General features: G+C 44.4%; 1 protein-coding gene across 1 annotated transcript in view; it reads right to left on the bottom strand.

Moving 5' to 3' along the window:
* The window catches only part of GRIN2B (glutamate ionotropic receptor NMDA type subunit 2B), a 167,908-nt gene that overhangs the window by 61,756 nt on the left and 87,463 nt on the right, over positions 1–18,689 (bottom strand). The window contains exon 3 of the mRNA XM_041481571.1: positions 13,662–13,776. Within this exon, the coding sequence (XP_041337505.1) occupies positions 13,662–13,776 (115 nt within the window). The remainder of the gene's footprint in view (positions 1–13,661; positions 13,777–18,689) is intronic.

The following is an 18,689-nucleotide window of genomic DNA, read 5'->3' as shown; positions in this document are numbered from 1 at the left end:
CTCTGTACTAGAGGAAGCAAAGGTGCTGTTAAGCAGGGCTGACTTTTAGGCACTTTGAATTGCCACCTGGAAGAGTCAGTCCTGCGACTGGTCATAGATCCAACCTCGTAAATTTTGCTTCCCTTTTTCCTGGGATCCCAAGCCCTGGGCCTGTGCAGGCAGTGGTGTCAAGCAGCAACCCAGGTACCAGCGAGGCTTTGTGCTAAGCTCCCCTGACCTGTGAGACTGTGCTTGGAGGTCCTGCTTTCCTCAGCTGCCTTCACCATCCACATCCTCTACTAACTCCTGCAGGCACTGCACAAAAAGGCAAAGGTCCCTTTTCTGGAGCAGGACTTGAAAATGCCTAATCTTGTGCTCACATTTCCTTCCTTTCAGATCCCAACTGAAATCACAGGGATTTTTCCTTCCTTACCTACCCCTTTCACTGCCCTCTGTCAGAATTATTCAGCTCTGTGAAGCATTACCAGATCCACTATGTAGGAAAGATATGGCAGAGGAAATTAAATAGTATTGTTAGGTATCTATAATTACCCCAAGTAATTTTTTTCCACAGTGCAGCAATTTGAAATCTCTCACAGCACTCTCTTTGGAAAGCAGATGTTGACCATGTCAGCTGTGTGCTAAGAATGCATTTTCATGAGTTGCATTTCTTGGAATTTGCAAAGTGATGGTGGTGGCAGAGGGGGATGATCTGGAAAATTCCACCCATGCAGGGACAAAGCAGGCAGTGCAGAGACCTGCCAGCCTCCTCAGGGTATCAGGGGCTTCTCAGCCCTCTCTCTCTGTCATGACACCAACTGGGCCTGCCCCTGTCAAGCAAAGGAAATTTCTTCTACATTCCTGCCCACAGGAAGGCAGGCAGGCAGGCAGGGCTGCTGGGGGAAGAGCAATCTGGGAGAGGGAGGGTTTCTCCTGGGAGGGGGGATTTGTGCTGCTCTCCTTCTAGAGAAATACACTGACAGACATGCAACAATGGAAATAAAAAATTTGGTGGATATCTCTGCTGTCAGCTCCTCTCCATCTTCCTCCCATGTGGTCTGTCCTGTCCCATAGTCAACAGTTACAACAACCAGGCTTCTAGCACATCCATCAGACTACTGGTCTGTATTTTCTAAAAGAACCCACTCTTTCCCAACATTACATTTAAATGCACTTTTGCTCTACCCCCTGCCTCCCCATTACTCTTTAATTACATTCACTTGGATTGTCTTAAAGAAGTCCTTCCTTTTCTTATTGAATTTTCCCTTCAAACACTTGCAGAAAATTATCATACTCCCTGTCTAGCAAAAACATATATTTGGAGAAAATCTACCCTCTGGAACCAGGCAAAGGTCCAGTGAGACACAGGTGAGCCAGAGAAAACAGGTTTTAACTATAGTTCAAGTAACATTGCACAATAAACCCTGGGAATTCTTCAGAGTGTTTATTTGAGACAGGGGACTTCTTAATGGAGGAAGTTCCTAGTGCTGATTTCACTAGACTGTACTCTTTTAATCCTTATTTATTTATAAGACAGTGTCTCCATTAGTCCCAGGCTGGAGCAAGGTGTCTGGGCAATGAGGAGGAAAATTTATACACACACAGAACTTATTCTGGACACAAATAGGAGACAGAGCATGGAAAGGACAAACGTTCAAATAGAGACACAGGGAATTCTCTATGGGTCTGCTCTTCAGCCTTTCCAAAAACTGAGGCCTCAAACAGCAATAACCTGTAAAAAAAGGAACAGGGCATGAACCTGGTGGAAGCTACAAATGCAAGCTGATCTATACACATAGGACAAGCTCGAGGAAAGCAGCTGTCCACAGGTAGCCCCTGTCAAAGGTGAAAAAAGCTACAGAAATGAGATGCTGCCATAATCCCAGCAGTCTTTACAAAGCAAACATAATTTAATGCAGCAATACAAAGAACTCTGGCCTCAGTGAAAATGAGCACACATCTAAGAAGGAAAGCAAATAGTTCCCACTTCTAAAAAAGAACAAAAGTAAAGCACTCGCTGAAAGCAGTGACCTGAGCAATTCTGAATTCTTAAAACACCCAGATGATGCTTAGAGCAAACAGTTAACTCAGCGTGCCAGAGCTGATCTCCAGCAGCAGACTGCAGAATGGACTCTTTCTCTTACTTCCAGATCTCCCAGCTTGGATGGTGAGACTGTTGTATGACACTGTTTAGACTGGAAAACTTGCAGCATGTCTCTGCTGTCTAGTGCTGCACCCAATATGAGGTGATTTGCCAGCAAAGACTATTTCCTCTCAAAAATCACATGATTACTTAAACCAGGATGGATCTAAGGGGAGAACAAAAATATGTGCAACACCTGTTAGCATTTACATTTCACTCTGCAGTTTCTCCAGTCACGTAAGTGCCCACACTTCATGCTCCACCGCTGACAAAAATGGTGCTCTGATGAAGCTGTGCAAAAAAAGGTTTTTCAAAGCAAGATATGAACAATTTTTAAAAAATTAAAAAGTTAAGATATTACTTCAATCTAAACCCAGGTATTTCTTCCATCTAAACCCAGGTTTGTTTGCTTTTTAGAATTTTCCACTAATCAAACTCAGTCATTCAACACACACAAAAAAAAATCATGTTCTTTATCAGACATGAATAATAAAAGTGATGGAAATTTGGATCGAAACACACATCCGCAAAGACTCTTCATGTACTCACTAGCAACGAAGTATCAATTTAAAAAAGTAAGATAAACTATAAAATCCCAGTCCCAAAGGCTAGACCTTTCTCATGAGAGCTAACAGGGTAACAGAGACCGCAGTTTAAGCCTCCATTCTGAGTCGGGCTGAAATTATTTGAATACAGTTTTCTCACTGCCTAGTATCTGTCCTCACTGTTTGCCTAGCGAGGCTCTGGGTTCTGGGGGAAGGTGCTGCCATTTTCTCCTCCACATCAGCTTTGTGAATGGTACCTAAAGGCTTCTGTAAGCCAACATGAAAACACCAAGATGTCCATTTTCATTTAGAGCAATAAAAATTCCAAAATAAATCCTCCATATCTGGTCAAAATTAATTAATATTTCTTTTGATCCTGAACTATGTCTTTTCACAGACTCATTTGTTCTTCCCACCATACTTCTGAGGCTTGGACATTATCATCTGGAAAGACAAGGACACAGGCCTTATCACTCCTCTCATTTAATGATCCATGTCATTTTCCCCACAAACAGACTTTGTGGACAAAGTTGGCCAGAATCTAATTAAAAATTCCTCGCCTCCTTCTGTTCGAGACTCCTGTTCCTTACCTTACATGGTTGTGCAGCGCTATTTTGCATCATTAAACAGCCTAACCCCATTCCACCACACGAGCAGCTGAATGTTACTCACAGTGAAATGTTGTCTCTGTGTTAATTTTGCAAAGTGCTTAGGATCCTTCTCGAAGGAAGGAACAATAGAAATGTAAGTCATTATCGTGTATGGGAACTGAGGAAATAAACCTAAGGGAAACAAGCGCCAGAAGCTGCCACACAAAATGCAGACCAATTTGAAAGCTTAAAGGGGAACAAGAAAACGGCTGTCAAACAGCCTCTCAGGCTTGGCATGGTGGGAGACACTGCAGTATGCAGCTAGCCCAGCAGAAGGAAATTAAATAAGACTGTCTAACTGCTGACTCAGCAGAAGACAGCACAACTCCCAGCACATTTTAGTATTAAACCCAGGTCAGTAAATGCCAGGTCCTTTCACAAGGAAGAAAAGCCAAAGGATGGTGACAGAAACTCAGACACCACTGCAAGGCAAGGAAAGAGTCAGAGCCGGGATCTAACGTTACCAAAGGCAGTCTAAAAAAATTACAGACTTGGGGAAAACACAGTTCAGGCACAGGGAAAACAAAGGATGCTGAACATATTGTATGCTCAAATCAATGACACTGAGCACATGCCAGAGCTCATGAGCAGCCAGAGTAACTCAAGCACGGAGCAGCTCCAGTGATAACCACAGCTTTAATGCTGAAATACCTTTGAAAAACAGCAGAGAAGTTTACACGTAACAGTGTGAAGAAGACCACAAGGGAAAAGACTGTCCTGGTCTAGTAAAAAATACAGTCAAGATGCAGTTCAACTTCAAGCCAAGTCAACCACATACAACCAGGGTTCAAACACAAAACAAGGAGCATGTGAGATCAACAAACACCAGAGGAGAGAAGCAAACCAAGCCAAAGACACAACAAACAAACTATTTCTTACTGAAAAATGTCTGAGCCATTTCATATTATGAAAACCTTATTTCAAATTCATTCAGAAGCAAATGTGGCCAGACTTTTAAGGCAGGAAAATCAAACTGCCAAAATCTTACAAAACAAATAGAGAAGTGGATGAGGAGGAAGAGAAAGAAAAAGGCAAAAGAAAGAAAAACATAGGGTCCTATGAATATGCAGCACTTCTCTCAAGCCCCATGGAAGGAAAACACAGCCTCTAGTTAATAACATTCAGATAATGTAAAAATAGAAAAAGCAAAGGATTCACAGGCCAAGCAAAGATGTCGTTGACATGAGACAGTTTCAAGCAAATGCAACTGAACAGATGAAAACACACCCTCAGGCACTGGGGGCACGTTTACTCACTGTGAGTCTCCTTCAACTGCAGCTCTGCTAGTTCTTTCTCCAGACTCAGTTTGGTTGGCTGCTAGCTTTCTGTGCCCTCATCTCTTCATGCATTTCAAATCTTAAAGCTGCCTAAATTGCCATCCTTTCTTCAGCTGCCTTTTCATGGCACAGTTTGGCCACCAAAAGCAACAGCAAATAAACTTCCTCTTCCAATGGCACCTGTGTGGCTCCTCAGTGCTACAGACTCCCTGAGGTGATTTCCAGTAGATGACTGGGCACAAAGCAAGGGAAAGTGAAAGTGGCTATGCTGTGCATCTATCCAGGATTGAAGGATACATAACCTGTTCACGTCACTCCTGAGTGGAGTACAGATGAAGTAACTACTGTTGGGCTGATAAATAGTCACAGAATCACAGAATCTTAGAATATCCTCAGTTGGAAAGGACCTAGGAGGATCACTGAAGTCCAGCTTCTAGCCCTGAACAGGACCATCCCAAAAATCACACCATATACCTGAGAGCATTGTCCAAACGCTTCTTGAACTATGGCAGCCTTGGTGCTGTGATCACTTCCCTGGGGAGCCTGCTCCAATGCCCAAACATCCATTGGGTGAAGAACCTCTTCCTAATGTATAGCTTAAACCTCCCCTGGCACAGCTTCATGCCAATTCCCTGCTCCTGTCACTGGTCACAGTGAAAAGAGATCAGTGTCTGCCTGGCCCCTTCCCCTTGTAAGGAACAGCTGCACTTGATAGTCCTCGTGGGTCCCTTCCAACTCCAAATGTTTTGTGATTCTGTGAAGTTGTGAATTCTGTGAGACTGCTATGAGGTCTCTGCTCTTCTCTGGGCTGAACAAGCCAAGTGACCTCAACCACTTCAGTCAGCTCACTTGTACATGGAATTCAGGGAAAAAACACTCCTGTGTTCAGATGGAAATCAGGGACAAAATCAAATCACCATCCCTGGTCTGGGGATTTTTTGGGGTTTGGGGTTTGGGGTTTTTTGAGGATGTTATAGACTCATCAGCAATGATGATATGATGGATCCTTGATACTGCGCTGTGATAGGAATATGTAATTACTGTATCCATATCTGAAAGCTCATCTTCCCATATCAAATCAACTATCTCCTGCATTAAGATATGGATGTTTATTTTCAACATGCTGAGATGAAACATTCCCACAATCAATGAAATGCTGGAACACAGATACACAGCAGCATCTGACGTGCCATGGAAATCTCCAAGATGCTGGCAAGCAGGAGGGTTTCAACCAGAAGCAATGTGGCTCTGGCACTAGCACATCAGCCCTGTACTGGGAGTTTGTGCTGCATTGCAAGATGTGACCTTACTAGAGGTTTTTTGGTTCTCTGTAAAGTTGGATTATCCCCTCAGATATTAAGAAGACTGAAAATTTTCCAGCAGCATTGGGTATTTTTGAGCTGTTGCACCTTCTCAGCTGCAGCTCTCCAAGCACCTTTACTGCTTTTCCCTGTCTGCCCTTCACACTCTCAATGAGGCTCCCATAAGCCTGCACAAAGCCAGTTATAATTCTCTGCTGCCTATCAAAGCCTTCACAAGAGTTAGGCAGTCGGTGTGTAAAGCCTGCTGCCTACCATGCTGACTAATGTTGTCTGATTGTTCCCTTGTACTCCCCCGTTGGTCCATCTGTACCCATCTGCTACCTTTTGTCTTGTAATTAAAGTGTAACCACTTTGGGGTAGGAGCCACCTTTTTTGTTAGTGTTCACTCAGCTCCCTGCAGAGCAGAGTCCCAAGTCCATAACTGGATGCTGGGGACAGCAATGATGACGTGCAAGAGGTGCATATACACTGGCAAAGGGTTACAGTGGCACTTCTCACTTTGTGGCATGAGCAAAGAAAGCTCCAGACAAGAGTTCTCATGCAGAATACAATGGAGGTGAGGGCAGTCTTCTCTTTGGCTGGATGTTGTTGCCACATGCTGTTAGTAGCACTCTGAGCACAATCCTCCAGGATCCCCTGTCCAAGGAGTTAGGTTGGCAACCCCAGTAAAGGTCAGATGGCTGCTATCACCCTCATCAGCTTCACCAGCAGAGAAATGGTAGGAGGCATTCTAACTACAGCCTGGGCTTAATAAAGATCTCCAGATATTCCAATATCTGATTTGCATAAGAGGACAAGGTCTTTCCAAGAAGCTGTCATTGTTTCAATGTAAGAATTCCCTCCAGTAGCAAGGGAGTAGGGTCTGGTGGAGAAGAGCCAGAATATTTTTCTGCAGGCTCATGAATCATACAAATACACTCCAAAATTCAAGCAAAGTCAGGAACTGCTTCAGCAAGAGGCAAAGAGAGTGGACAGCTTATAATGACATAACACACAGTGTTTAGGAAGAGACACCCAATATGTTCTCTTTGGTCAGAGCTAGACTAGCTCATTATTGCAGGATGCAGTAATCCAGCAAAGACAGTTTGACCAGAATGGCTACAAGATTTACATAGAATGCTTTTTCAGAAAGATAGTTCCATTTATCCTCTGATAAGGAAGGCTTTGTGTGGCACTGGAATCTGTCCTTCTCCTTAGGAGTCAGTGTAAGATTAACACAGCCATAATTAGCCAGAAATACATACAGTTAGATCCTGGGCAACTGTGAGAAGTCAGGCCAAATCCTGGCAGTGGATGCAGCATAGGTGCACAAATAAAGCCATCTGGTTGTCTGATTGAATCAGGGTCATAAACAGACCCATCAGATGTGACCTAGATCAGGTATTTAAGGGACACTCACTTGGGAGTGGGATAGTCATAAAATATGTATTCTTTGATGCAAGTCTGCTGTCTAATGAGAAGTAAGGCATTCAGCAAATTATGGTCTCTTAGAGACATGTCCAGAAAGAACACTTTAAAATACTCCCATTCTAATTTCAGCCATATGTGCTTGAATCCAGAACAGTCCCTCTGCCCTAAGAGAAGCTATATCCTTCTAAAAAACTGGTTCTGTGGGAACAGAATCAGTCTCTTACTCTGAGTAGGTTTAAACAAACTTCTATGCCATTTCTCCCCAGGGACAATGAGTCATAAATCCCCATGTACACAGCAAAATTAGCAAAACAAGACTGATTGGCAAAAACAATCCAATCTTGTCTCACTGTAAAAGGAGTTGGTGGAATAAAAAACCATTTTCTCCCTGGACACACAGGCAAGATGCCAGAACTCCACACACAGAGGAGTACCTGACCAAAGACAATAACTTCTACCCCATGGAGGCAAGCATACATGTGCAAGGCTTGGCTAGGTGGGCACCAGACATGAGGAAGAAACCACCCCAAAACATCTAGCCATCTTTCCAAAGGAAGGGGAGGGCCTTCAGAGAGGACTTGGAGTTTTCACCTCACAACCCTACGTTCTTGTTCCTCTCCTATTTTTAAAGAGCCTTCTTTAAGGAGGCTTTTATTCTCTAAGAAAGTGAAAAAAAAAATCGAAGTCCTTCCTTCTGCTAAGCAATGTAACAGATAGAATAACATGATTCATATTGATTCTTCACGGAGTGGTCAGTACCCCATGGACTGTTACTAAAAGCCAAGAATACTGATCATATTTTCAGTCCTCTCCCCTGTTATTTCTGCCACTGGGACATTGAAGCACACAGAGAGATGACAGTCAATATTTCTTTTAATACACAGTAAGAGATCAGGCCTGAAGGCTGCATCATCATCAAATGTTACAGCCTCTTCAGCGTCTCTGTGGTCTTCATCCGCTCCCCAAAGGTGCAGACTTCAGGAGGTGACAACTGCCTCCGTAAGAGTTTTTGTTCACAGACATGCACAATAGCCTTCACGTGCCAACTGCCTGCTTTTACAAAAGGTTCACGGTGAAGCTTGAAGAAACTATGCCCTCATTGCATCAGGCTTGAAGTTTCTGCTGATCAGCTTGTCCATAACCCGGGTTGCCTCTCCTATGAAATAAGCTGCTTTTTGTGAGACACTCTTCAGGTTTGTCTTGCTCATCTAATCACAGAAATGTAGGCTGGCAGAGAACCACAAGAGATCACTTACTGCATCCACCAGCTCAGGGGCAGGACAAGATAGACTGAGATCCCGCACTGTTGGATATTTTTCTCTATATACTCCAGCAAATGAACCTCTATCATCAAATGAGCCTCACTATGTCTCACCATGCCAATAATTAGACAGCTCCCTACACATCTGAAATCTTTCTGCTTGACAATTTAGCAAGACAACTTTTTCTTTCTCCCTACTGGTGAATGAAAAGCAGCTGACTAGTATGTCCTTTTTTCAACAGTCATTTAGGTGTCCAAAAATTTATCTTGTTCTCTTTCATCATTTTTTTAGATAAGGGAAATCTTCATTTTTCATTTTTCTTTTCCAAATCCTTCTTTCCTTTCTGAATCTCTGTCCCATATCCCAGGGGAACTCTTCCCAGGCATGGATGGGTATAATGGTGCTCTGTCCCAAGCTGAAGACAGGGTCACAGAAGTTCACGAACTCATCTTTTGCAGACTGTGATCGAGGTTGAACATATCTCTGGAAAGACCACATGGCAGAGAGTAGTGGCACTATTTTCCACCCTGCTGCAGCATTAGGAAGTCTTGGAAGTCTACACTCACTGAGGCAGTTGAGAGGATATCACAGCAAATGGCCCCATTCCCAGGGAGCACTAATGTGTACAATGGTGTAAGGGTACAGGCTAGGAGCAGCCTGCCCATGAATTTGTAATCGTGGTCACACCAATGGCTAGAGGAAGAAGAACAGACCCTGCTGGAGCTGAAGAGTTCAAAAGTCAAGTGCTCATAATTATAGCACCAGCAACAGGCAAACATTTTATCTGCTGAGTAGGGTGAAGGTTGATAGGGGCAGAGGATTAGTACCTGCAGCAAGGAGAATGCATCTTTCAACATAAGTTTCCCATCTGTCCTCTAAGGTGGCTTGTAGTGGCACCCTGTCCAAAACCATCACTCAGGGCTTTGCTTGTCCAGACAGGAAGAGGAGTTAATGGGGCAGGCTTGGTAAGAGATGGAGGGAGCTTGTGAATCAAAGGGCTCTGTGGGGTGGCACAAGAACTTGGTGTCATGAGCCTCATGGAAAGGTGCTCTGAATCCCCAGTTACACACCTAAGAAAAGAGGCTGAGCACAAACTAGCCATAGAAGTGATGCCAAACTCACTAGTAATTAAAGTAGAGAAAGAATCTGAAAGAGGGCCTCAAAGTTCATAACATTTGTGTCACTGCCAGGTTTGCTGGGGGAAAGTGAGGAAGAAGATGGGAGGATATGGGAGCTAAATGGGACAGGACTGTTGTCAGGGAGCTAGTGGGATAGGACTCAGTAGAGAAGGAGGATGTAAGCAAGAGCTGGAGATAGCAGCACTTGCTAGCTCTCACAAAGGGATCACGAACCCAGAAATAAGACCTCATCATATGTGGAATCATAAGAGAGCAGAAGAGAAATGCAAATAGTGAAGAAAAATACTGGGTGAAATCTCTTCCCACACAAAATATCCCAACCCACTGACACAAAACCTAGAGTAGTACTGACCCTCTGGCTCACTTTGCAAGACACCTGGCCCCCACTCATCACTGTACTGAGCCATGGTCCTTCATGGGACATAACAGCAGACATCCTTCACCACCTCCATCTGCATACCTGCACCTCTATGATAAACAACAGGGGCATCTAGGCACCCAAAACACACCTAGGCTATCTGGCCAGTGAAGCAAAGAGCTTTACTAACCAGCCTATGAAAAGGTAGTGTGGAAAGGCGTGCAGCATTCTGCCCCCAAGGAGCAGAGTACAGAGAAGTGAATGAAATTCAGCACATTTGCTTATCATGATGAATCATTACTCATGGTTAAGACAAGCAGGAGAGCTCAAGTTACTGCCCCCTTGCAGAAAGTGGGTTTTCTTCTTGTTCTTTCATGATTGTCAGCCCTACAAGGCTTCCATTTGTCTGAAGCACTCATGAGGAGATTTATCATCATCAGAGTCTGGGGGTAGCTGCAGCTCCTTTGGAAAATTAATTCCTGTTCTGAAATAACTGGTGAGGTTGTGAAGATACTTATTGGGGGAAAAAATCAAAATCGCAAAAGACTTCACAGACCTGAAATCCTGAAACAGTTCAGTCACTGTCTGGATCTTTGCTGCTCAGAAAATGGAAGACTTCACACCTATTTTAAAACATATCTTTCTATATATACTCCATGAGACATACCCTCAAAATCCATTTGCCATCTTTCAAGAATCAAATGTGCCAAGCTGTACAGATCTGCAAGCTGTGTTACTAAATCCAGAGGAGGCTAACAGAAATGATCAGAAGACTAGAAAACATGACCTACCAAGAGGGACTGAACAAATTCATGTTTAACCTACACTAGAGATGACTGGGAGACAACACGATAGAATACTTCAAACCCACATGGGGATGATAAGAAGTGGTAGAGAATAAACAATTCCCTATGTCCATTAGGGAGACACAAAGTATTCAACTGCAGCCAGGGAAATCTAGGTTAGACATTAGAAAAATTTAGCAGGGTAAGGAGAAAGAAGACGTAGAAGAGATTGACTTGGGATTTCATGGGATTTGTAGCATTGAAGGTCTCTCAGAACAGGTGAGACAAACATCTGTCAGGAATAATTTCAGTCTAGTTAAACCTTCTCATGGGGCACAGGGAGGGACTAGTTGACCTCTTGATGTTCCTTCCAGGCATAGCATCTGATTATAAATAAAAGTGTGTAGTTAAAGATTGAGCTACAGTGAATGCAACTGGACCAAATCAGTGTTTCCCACTCAGACTTTTATCTCATGTCTCCTACTGCCTGTTTGCCTAAAAGATCCCAGGATGAAGGACCTTGCTATTTACATAAAATTAGTGAGAATTCAGATAATGTTCTAAAACACCATAAAGGTATTGAAAAATGTGCTAAAAAAATATTAGTAATTTCTTGTATTGTGGCATTGCCTGGGAGCTGCTGTTAAGGGCCAACAGTTTGTGTTGCCTGACTCTTTGCAAACATGGAACAACACTATGATCTTTGTCGTAAAAATCTCTGCTTCACACTTATATTTTTATGTTTGCACTCCTGCTGAATGGAAAAAAAATTAAGAGCATGAGGTTCCAGGTATGAAAGGTTTTGGTCTGTGATCAGAACTTGCTGGAGATTACTTCAGCGTCTTCCAGAAAGACTCTCCCAGCTCAAAATTCAACCAGTTCAGAGTTTGATTATAATAATCTCATCTTCTCTGAGGAAGACACTTACTTCAAGATAAAATATTTGTGTCCAGGAAGCACTACATGTTTTTCTTACCACTAATACCACAGTTCATCATAGCCTCATTTCAGTCCAGCCCCAGCTCCTATGAAATTAAGGATTGTTTTTTTTCAATGCATGCCAAGTAGTCCTCACAGACAGCAGGGTTCAAGCAGGCCACAGACCTAACCCCAACACTCTTGATAACCAGGATCCCTTCTACTAATTGTCTGGTTCATTTGCCAGAGACTGAACAACCTTTCTTACCACTGACGGAAGCCACCAAGCCTCCACTGAGGGTGTGAAGCATGTGACAGGCAAGATAAAAACAGGACTGTATTTAGCCGTGCCTCCCCAGAGACTGCAAAGCATTCCGGCAACAGATTCCCACAGCCAGGCCTGCTAATAACCCCTAGGAGGATTCATGCTGCTACTGCTTCATTTTTCCTTCTCTGACGATGGAGTTTTCCCCCGTGAGAACAAATGTGGTGCCAGCTAGGAGCAAATCCTCCTGGACTTTTCCTGGTAAGCTTTAATGAAGTCAAGTGACAGACCGAGCCTGACGTGAGGTCTCTACAGCCTGAGCTTTGTATGTCCACACCCTGTGCAGTATCTAGACAGCCTGCCTTCAGCTATGTCCAAGACTTGTCCACGCATGCTATGCCATGCCCTTTGTTTCCTCACACTCCTGGCCCACTGAGACCTCTTCTGACTCTGCCAGACCACACACCCTCATCTGGTCTGAACGGTGGTAGACAAGGTTCATGAGGTAGACAGGTCCCCCTGGAAACCAGGCACAAGCTGGGGGCTTTCACCTTCTTCCCAAATTCCTGCAACTACTGGGAGACCCTAGTGCCTGCCAGGCACTAAAGTGTTGCTCTTCTGTCTCATTCACAAGCTGTAAGTTTTCTGAATACACTTCTCCTGACAGCTCCCCATTTCATTCTTATTTCCCCATTAATTTCTTCTTCACTTTCACCAAGCAAGTCACTTGCAAGTCCATGCAGAGAACAAGCAGGCAAAGGAGAGAAAGTTTTCTGTGCATGGTGGGAACAAAGGGGCATTTTTCTAAGCCATACACATGGTTGCATACAGACCAACTTCTGCTTCATATCTATCAGTGTTCTGATGAATTCTCCTTCCTTTGCTCTGACTTCTCACACCCAAAACTTTTTTTATATCTCATTTTCTTAGCCCTTAAACTAACCCCTCTGCTTCAACAGAAACCCTTTGGGAATGCTTGTTTGGAGCCTGGACCACTGACATTTATGTGGGAGGTGAAATGAACCAAAACTTCCCACTAACTCAGAAATTCACACCATTTCTAAAATGGTGCTTTGGGTTACATGCAAATTATTCCAAAATATGCAAATTTGGATCTTTGAACAACTCAATCTGATCTCACATTCACATCCTATTTAATGTACAATCCCATTGCAAGGGACACTGGCCAGATATATCACGCACAGTTAATACTGGCATAAATTACTAAGTGTGGCTGTAGCTCAATCATAGTCACTTAGTGTACAGAACTTCACTGCCACCAAGCCATACAGAGAAATATTTTCTGTCTCAGCCATTGAAACTCATGGCACAGAGGAGGTATCTTCTCTGAAAGGCCAGGAAACTTATGTTCAGAGATCACAGAAAGGAAGCTGATGAATTTTTTATGCATGCTAATGGAAGACTGTAATGGCATCCTGCATGGAGAAGACAGCCGCTTGGGCACTGGAGATACCACTGGTCCGGGAAACAAGAAGCAGATTGCCAGCCCTTGATAAGAAGTACAGAAAGGTGGGGAGGATTATTTGCCCAGAGCCTTCCCCCTTCTTCTTCCCTGACAGAGATGGAGAATGACCAAACATATCCTACCCTCTCCCACTTCCTCTCCTTGGTCAAAAGGATGATGACCAGCTTGGGATGCATCTGGTATCCGTCCTCACTGAACGACAAATTCCTGCCTTCAAAGGTGACATTGATCAGGTACCTGTGGGAGAGAGAAGAGAGCAAGGAGAACATTAATGATTGGAAACCAAACCCAAAACAACACCCTGCCTCCCCTCTTCAGCTCACATCAGGAGGGTAGAAACACAGTGCAAAATAATGGAAAATCTTAGGGGAAGGGAGTTAGAAAAACAGGACAATTAGTCCAGAAATTGGGACAATCAGGCAAGGCAGGGCAATTGCCCCCATTTTGTGACTGGGATAGGGAAGTGATGTACTGTGTTGGCTCTCAATGAATTCCTAAAAGCATGTCTAAGAGTCACACACATGTATGCCCACAGACCTTCTCTGCTTTTCCTCTGCCTCAAAGGGCAGAGGGATCCTTAGCAATCAGATGTGTAAACACACTCCACAGCCTACACTTTGCTCACTCTCCAAAGGGGATTTTGCATGCCACTTGAGGACAGTGATGGGTGACAGGTGAAGCAGTGGAGACAGCCTCCTGCCAGCCCAAATATCAAGGAAGCAGCGGAGACCAGAGGAAGGAGCAGCACACCTGCAAGCAGCTCTATCCCTGTCAGAGCCAGCACACCTCATGGGGCCCAGAGTGATCCTGTGAAGGAGCTTAGGAATAGGGATAAGGATGTTGAAAGAGCCCAGTGACCTAGGGACAGAGTCGAGCCTTACACCCAGTAAAATCAAACTAAAGGGTGATCAGCCCTGCAGCCAACATCAGCAATTCTCTTTGTCTGGAAAGGCCCTGTCACTCCTGCAGAAGGCACTCCCTTTTGGGGCATTTCATGTCAGCTGTACAAATGGACAGTTAAACAGTCCAGGCTTCAATCTCATTTATTCTATTTATTAATTTTATTTATTATTTATTCATAAAGCCTCCTTACTCAGCTCTGGCAATAGGGAAGGCCTTTAAGTGGACTGAGATTCCGGCTACACTCATTTCAAGGCCTTGCTGCATTGTGAAATCATGTTAAAGGGGTGTTGCTGTAAATAAGAATCAGGTCTATTGTTTTCTTAACTGTCAGACCATCTAGAAATGCACTGCAGGGAAGAGGAGGTAAATACACATTTCACAGTTCAGTGGTTTATATGACATCACCATGGCACTCTGACAGTTTACCCTGTTCATATATTTCACTTCAATTCACAATCCTCTTGCATGAAGTAGATTTTACCTTTGTAAATCTGCTCTGGCACCAGTAGCATCACATCACCATGAGAGGCAGAGGTGACCAAGCTGCCTGCAGGGCTGGTCCCTGGACTCTGAGCACTCCCCTACTTTGCACAGTTCTATAAATTACACAATCAACATTTCTATTACAGACATGAGAGGTTTTCTATTCTATTACACCATGACATCAGGAAACATTTCCTAATATTCAGCTTCAATTTGTCCCTTATAAACTCAATTTGAACCAATTTCAAGAAAATAAATAAGAGGGGGAAAAAAATATGTCCTTTCGGTGGGTTCATGCTTTCCTACTAGCTGCACAAAGAGACCTCCCTGCTAATCTAAAGAAATCATTGTATCAGGGAAACGTCTTCAAACAAATAAAAAAGCAGGTCACTATTTCAGTTTCTTCCTTTTTCAAACTTTTTTGTTTTAACTCCATTAATCAACCAAACTCATCTACTAACTCCCCATTGCCAAGTGCAATCAGCAGTTATGTTTATTTCTAAAGGAAAATCCACACTTGCTCCATGTTGTGACCTTCAAGGGACGTGTTCAGCACTGGAAATACAGCCATAAGGGAGCCCAGCATGAAACATCTGCAACAGGACAATTTTCAAAGGCAGACCACTGGTTATTTTCCAAAACCCAAAGCCATTTGGAACCCAAACATTGAGCGAACCCTAAAACATCCTCCGCCTGGAAAATCTTAGCCATGCAATTGTTTGTAATGGCATAAAACATCCCATGTCAGGACCACACAAGCTCTTTTTCTGGCTTTTTTTTCCCCAGCTGTGTGAATTATTCTGGTACTGAGGAATGCCAGGCACAGACCATTGCCAGGTGTGTGCACCCTACAAGACCTAGTTAAGGCTCTGGTGGTGGTGGGAGGGATCTTCCAGTGGACCAAGATTACAGCTTCATGACTTCTCTGCACTGGCCACCAGAGTAAAGACAAAGACGATGAGGATGCCATTAGCCTGATGGGAGTTGCAGCTTTATATGTCAGTAGTGAGTAAGCAATGCCAACATCTAATTAAACAAACACCAATATTAAACCGTTCTCCATCCTCTTTCTCCTCACACCCAAGAACTATTCCACTACAGGAATCTCCCTTGCACAGCTTGACAAGAAGAGTTCACAGAAACCTGCACAGATATGAGACAAGAGGGTGTCATTTATACTCATTTTCACTGGAAAGATTAGAACCTCTAATAATAATCAAGGTGGGATCATCAATGACTCCAATCCTTGGAGCTGCCTTGAGATTTACACTTAAAGCAGCACTAAAATCCCTTGCTTCGCACCTTAATGACTGAAATTAGTCTCCAAATTTGGCAATATAACTCTTCAGAGTGTTTTCTCTCCAACCCATTAGCAATATGTTTACAAAAGTTTGCAGTAGAAGTGCAGAAGAAGTGGCATCCCCCCCAGCTTTCCCTGCTCTCCTGTACCTATGCTGCCAGCTAACACAGGGATGCAGGGCGAGAGCAGCTCACAGGGAGCTGCAGGGCTTGCTCGGGTGCACTGAGCCTATGTGACAAAGCATCAGGGCTTGAAGGACTCCCAGGCAGGCCGAGTCAGCAGCATGCTGCAAGGCAGCCACACTCGAGTGGCTCTGCCCTCCATCATTACTGCAGCAGCAGTCATCCCCTTCGGCAGCACTGCTGCCCTGGTGCACCAGCACCACTGCTGCCTGCTCTGGCCAGGGGGATTTGGTTCCTCCCTACAGCCTACACACACTCCAGTCCCTAAGCAGGCAGGCAGGGGGCTGAGAGATTCCCTGACATGTCTGAACTGAGCCACCAGATGTAATGGGGGCACAACATGAGGGCAAGCAGGTTGTGCATGCAGGTGACATAAACCAGGAGGAAACTGCACCTGTAAAAATCTTAATCCCTGCATGTTTGGCACTCCAAGATGGAGAGAGTTAGAGAAACAGAAAGGAGGCATGGTGGGGGCTGACACAGACAATTTAATTTAATTTGCTAGAAGCACCTTTCAGAAAAAGATTTTGCTTATGTGGCAGTTTCTGGAACTACTTCATGCAGGCACAGAAGGGTTGAGCCCTTCGCCAGCCCAGTGGCGATGCAGCGGATGCAATGCCCAAACTCAAATGGTGAGAGCAAAACATACACAGCCTGTGGAAACAGGCTGACACCGTGAGCCCTGTGGTATGGACAAGCAGGCAGGAGCAATGGAACATGCCCTTGGGCACAAAGCAAATTAGATCCAGGGGGACCTAAGCCCCATCCTGGGCTCTGAGGTAACATCACCCATCCTAGATGTAAATCTGTCAACCCTGCAAGTTAAAGGAGAGTGTTTTAAAGCATAGCAAATAGAGCATTAAAACCACATTAGATGGCCAATTTAGGACCAGCAGAGAGATGATGGCATTTTAAATGGTTTCAGCCGTGATGAAGAAAGCCTGGAGAGGCAGATGGTGGGCGCAGGGGGCTTGAGGGAACACAGAAAGGGTGCTAAACAAATTTTTTTCTGCTCCAGAGACAGGTGTGAAGGAGACGCATTTGAAATCAGCACTAGCCACTCCTACTTCTGCCTCTAGTGCCTTGCTTGGAATCAGCTCCTCCTAAGCCTGCTGACTGTAGGGGCAAATCTGGACACTGCATCAGTTCACTCCATCACATTTCCCTGCCTCACATGTGTGCAGCACACACACAAACACACACCCTCCCCTGCATCCTGTCAGTGCTTGTTATGCTTCAGTGAGACAAGCAGTCTGTCTGAAATGGCGTGATTATCCTTCCATCGATCGCTTCCCTGAATAAGACAGACCATATAAATAAAACAGCCTCTCCACAGTCAGCACAGGGGAGTCATCTCAGCAGCCCAGCACACAAGGGAAAAACAAGGTGTAGATGGAGGGTGGGGAAGGAAAAGCTGTGGGATACCTTTTACCTTTGCAGGGTAAAAGGCAGGTGGAATGTGATGCAGGATAAAGAGATAGGGATACATACCACCACCATCCTGTCTGGAATCTCTCTGTAATGGGAAACACTGAGGCAAATCACAATAGCAGTGAGATGAAAGCAGTGAAAGGCCTTTACTCCACAGAATTTTCATGGTGAAATAGCCTTTTTTTCCCCCTAGAGACAGTGTTAAAAATTCACCAGTCTGAGGTATCAGGGAACAGACCCACTTCATGCCCAGGAAGGAGCAAAAAAGCAAAAGCTTGTTACTGCATTTTAGTAGAAGTGCCCACAGCTCCAAACCACGTTCCCTCTCTCAGCACCAGCAAGACCAACCCAGCCTTGCCTGATGCAAACAACCAGGGCAGAGTACATCAATCCTGCCCTGCAGCAGGGTCCTGCCCATCCCCACGCCTGCTCCTGAACAAGGATGGACAGACAAAAGGTTGGGTGGACTCAAAGGACAGGGAAAAGGGAGCCTAGGACCACTATACTGATCTACAAATGGGAATTCTAACCTTCAAGGGGCAAGTGATTGACAGATAAAAGACTTAACCAGCGCTAACTATGCTGTTAGTGCCTTCATCTGAGTGACTCAAGTAGTGTTCATTTTTTTAATGAGAAAACCGCAACTGATCCCTTTCACTTCTGACTTATACCTCCATTCTCCAAACCCATGGAAAGCTTAAAATAATAGAGATATTATTTCTCTATACCATTGTTCAGAATTTCTGTGGCTGCCTCTGCCTCTGAGCACAGCCGACTCGGACACAAGAGCCATCCAGACCCAGAGTGCGTGCATGAGTTCTCTTGAGGTAAGACAGGCTCCCCAGGATATC

Source organism: Pyrgilauda ruficollis, unplaced genomic scaffold (assembly GCF_017590135.1).
Source record: "Pyrgilauda ruficollis isolate IOZ18807 unplaced genomic scaffold, ASM1759013v1 scaffold56, whole genome shotgun sequence".
In the NCBI taxonomy this organism is placed as follows: domain Eukaryota; kingdom Metazoa; phylum Chordata; class Aves; order Passeriformes; family Passeridae; genus Pyrgilauda; species Pyrgilauda ruficollis.
Note: the sequence above shows the minus strand (reverse complement) of the source record. Positions and strands in the feature narration are given on the sequence as shown.